We start from the raw sequence: 4,008 nt of genomic DNA, 5'->3' as shown, positions 1-4,008 counted from the left end.
CAACCGCTGTCCCTGTGTGTGTGTGTGTGTGTGTGTGTGTGTGTGTGAGTATGTTTGTGTTTGTGTGTGTGTGTTTGTGTGTATTTGTGTGTGTGTATGCCCCCTCTCCCTCTCCCTCTCCCTCTCCCTCTCCCTCTCCCTCTCCCTCTCCCTCTCCCTCTCCCTCTCCCTCTCCCTCTCCCTCTCCCTCTCCCTCTCCCTCTCCCTCTCCCTCTCCCTCTCCCTCTCCCTCTCCCTCTCCCTCTCTTCTCTATGGTTGCAGTGCTGTGAAGTGGCTTGCCATAGCCGTGACTTCCCCAGGTCTCAGTGAGGATGCTGTGGGTTACCTTGCTGAGCACCATAGCCTTAGGATGGACCACCCCGATCCCACTGCTGGAGGAATCAGAGGAGATCGACGAGCCCTGCTTCGAGCCCTGCTACTGCGAAGTCAAAGAGGGCATCTTTCACGTCCACTGCGACAGCAAAGGATTTACAAACATCAGTCAGATCTCCCAGACATGGACGCGGCCCTTCAAACTCAACCTGCAGAGGAACTCTATGAGGAAGCTGTACTTCAACAGTTTTCTTCACCTCAACAATGCCGTGTCCATTAATCTGGGGAATAATGCACTACAGGACATCCACGCCGGAGCATTTAACGGATTGGGAATTCTGAAACGGCTGTTCCTGCATGAGAACAAACTAGAGGTTTTCCGGAATGACACCTTCCTGGGTCTGGAAAGCTTGGAATACCTGCAGGCGGACTATAACGTCATCAAGAGGATAGAGAGCGGAGCTTTCAGGCACCTCCACAAACTCAGAGTACTCATCCTAAATGACAATCTGATACCAGTCCTGCCCAGCTACCTATTCAGGTCGGTGTCACTAACACACCTGGACCTGAGGGGAAACCGGTTGAAGACTTTACCATATAAGGGCACGTTGGAATACGTGGGGCGGAGCCTGATGGAGATTCAGCTAGAGGAGAATCCATGGATCTGTGAGTGCGATATAGTTCAGTTAAAAACATGGTTAGAACGCATTCCCTACACCGCACTGGTCGGGGAGATCACCTGCGAGTACCCCTTCCACTTGCATGGGAAAGATTTACGAGAGATCAAACGCAGTGAGCTCTGTCCGTTACTTTCAGACGTGGAAATCGAGGCCAAACTGGGAATACCCCGGTCTCCATTTAACAACGAGAACACGTGGCCAACGAAACCGTCCTCCATGCTGTCGTCGTTCCACAACACGGCGTCGTCTGTGGAGTACAAAGAGAGACATGTCAAACCCACCAAACGGCCCAGGCCCACCAAAAACCCTCCAACCCCTCGTAGTCTCTATCCAGGCCTGAACCAGCCCCCCATAGCTGGCTACCAGACCCGCCCCCCCATCCCTATCATCTGCCCCTCTGGATGTTCCTGTAACCTCCATATCAACGACCTGGGCCTAACGGTCAACTGTAAAGAGAAGGGTTTTCATAATATCTCAGAGCTACTGCCCAGGCCCCTCAATGCCAAGAAACTTTACTTGAGCGGGAATCTAATACAGAAAATCTACCGGTCTGATTTCTGGAACTTTTCCAGTTTGGATTTATTACACTTGGGGAACAATCGGATATCGTACGTCCAGGAAGGGGCGTTTATCAACCTTCCCAACCTGAAGAGTTTGTATCTGAATGGGAACGACATTGAGAGGCTAACTCCTGGTATGTTCCGGGGCTTACAGACGCTGAGTTATCTTTATTTTGAGTATAATGTGATTCGTGAGATCCAGCCGGCGTCATTCTCTCTCATGCCCAGCCTTCAGCTTGTTTTCCTCAACGATAACCTCCTCCGCAAACTCCCGACCGATGCCTTCGCAGGCACCAGCCTGGCGCGACTCAACCTTCGCAATAACTACTTCCTGTCCCTGCCCGTGCGTGGTGTTCTAGAACACCTGCATTCCATTGTCCAGGTGGACCTTCATCAGAACCCCTGGGACTGCTCCTGTGACATCATCCCCCTCAAAACCTGGATGGAGAAGCTGTCCTCTGTCATCATGGTTAGTGATGTCATCTGTAAGACTCCTGAATTTGCCTTTGGGAAGGATCTGAGGTCGCTGGATGCTGAGATCATCTGTCCAGAGCTGAAGTACTCATCCAGACCCTCCCCAGCTCTCCTCCCATCTGATGACATGACCACCGGTAGCTCTGGTCTGGGTGAGGCTGAGGGGAGGGGGCCGGTGCCTCTATCAGTCCTCATCCTCAGTCTTCTCGTTCTGTTCATCTCAGCGGTTTTCGTGGCCGCGGGCCTCTTCGCCTTCGTCCTGCGGAGACGGAAGAAGCTGCCCTTCCGGAAACGCTCTGAGGTGGATCTGACGGGAATCCAGATGCAGTGCAGGATATTCGAGGATCCACCGAGACAGAACAGCAGTGGAAGCATAGGCTCACCAGAAAAGCCACCCAGCGGACACACACATACACACACTCACGGTCACGTTGGCCACACACACACTCATGGTCACGTCTATGACTATATTCCTCACCCCGTGACGCAGATGTGCAACAACCCCATTTACAGGCCCCGGGAGGGGGAGATAGGGGAGGAAGAGCGGGGGCAGTTTGCAGAAACAAAAGAGAACCACAGTAATTACCGAACCCTCTTAGAGAAGGAGAGGGAGTGGACCCTAGCCGTGTCTAACTCACAGCTCAACACTATCGTCACGGTAAACCACAATACAGGGGATATATCGGGTTTTCATGAGAACGGCGGACTGTGTCCCACCGTGATTGACAGCCAGAGACCGACGCCGACTGTTGGCTTCGTAGACTGTCTGTATGGAACGGTCCCGAAACTAAAGGACATGCAAGTCGCACACGCACACCCGCCCGGTATGCAATACCCGGACTTACAACAGGACGCACGTCTCAAGGAGACGTTGCTGTTCACAGCGGGTAAAGGCTGCTTCCCTGACCCATCCCAAAGCGATTACCTCGAGTTAAGGGCCAAACTCCAAACCAAGCCGGATTACCTCGAAGTACTGGAGAAATCATATCGGTTCTGACATGCAGAGAATAGAATAGGCTACATACAAACACACACTCTCACTTTTCCATACCCCAAACGGAACAAAATCACGGAACAAAAAACGAAACAAAAAAGCAGCATGATAGTAAAATGAAAAATTATATTACTAAAGGTTTTCCCCAAAAATCGCTTTGGAGGAAAGGCCATTCTCAGATATTCAATGAAGTGCCTTTTTTTCAGAGTAGCCAGCAATGTTATCAACCCTTATTTTTATATGGAACAGATTGGTCTATATGCCGAGGAGTGGGAGAACAAGAAAGAGGAGAGAGAGGCACCGGGAGAATCACAACATCCGGGAGAATCACAACATCCGAAAATATATCCCATCAAAATCGAGCCCTTCATACGCTCTCAAATGGTGGAGTGGAGTGAGCGAGAGGAGCTGGTGCAGGATGTATCCGTGTCCGTTGGGCTCATGTTTCTGTCTCTCTATCTTTTACGTGGATATATAAACGCCCGGGAGCCGAGCACATTAAGTTTGTAGGAAATAAAGAAAAAAGACAAATTAATTAAATTGCAGTTTGCTGCATGCACTCGCTCCATTGCAGTGGTGAGGGATTTGCTCAGAACTATCACTCACGTATTAAGACATACTGTTACACATTACGGTAACACATTACGGTTCAGTGTTCTATTTCATTTTATATATTATTATCATTATTATTATTAAAAAGGACTACTATCTATATCTGGGTGGAATTCTCAAGGACGTGCTCACCCAAGGATGAAAATAACATTTGTGAATATATTATATGATGACGCTCAAGGTTTTCTGGAATTCCACGCACTTTCTTAAGAACAATGGTTCGGATTATCTATCTCATCGACACTAACGGCTTTGTAGGAGGCACTTTTAATGTTTTCTCTCTCACGAAGATTTGAAGAAAATATCTGCATATATTTATTCTGTAATTTCAGTGAACATTTTATTGTAAAGGTAATGTTAAATCAATGTATAGTG

At 49.1% G+C, this 4,008-nt stretch overlaps 1 protein-coding gene across 1 annotated transcript; it reads left to right on the top strand.

Annotated features, from left to right (window-relative positions):
* Nucleotides 1–306: 306 nt before the first annotated feature.
* LOC311101405 (SLIT and NTRK-like protein 3) lies at nucleotides 307–3,024 on the top strand (the record flags this gene model as incomplete). Its single annotated transcript, XM_084142538.1, has 1 exon — nucleotides 307–3,024. Exon 1 carries the CDS (start codon nucleotides 313–315, stop codon nucleotides 3,022–3,024), a length of 2,712 nt encoding a protein of 903 aa, XP_083998664.1. The 5' UTR covers nucleotides 307–312.
* Nucleotides 3,025–4,008: the final 984 nt, after the last annotated feature.

This window comes from Coregonus lavaretus (assembly GCF_964263955.1).
Source record: "Coregonus lavaretus genome assembly, chromosome: 26".
Lineage (NCBI taxonomy): Eukaryota > Metazoa > Chordata > Actinopteri > Salmoniformes > Salmonidae > Coregonus > Coregonus lavaretus.
Note: the sequence above shows the minus strand (reverse complement) of the source record. Positions and strands in the feature narration are given on the sequence as shown.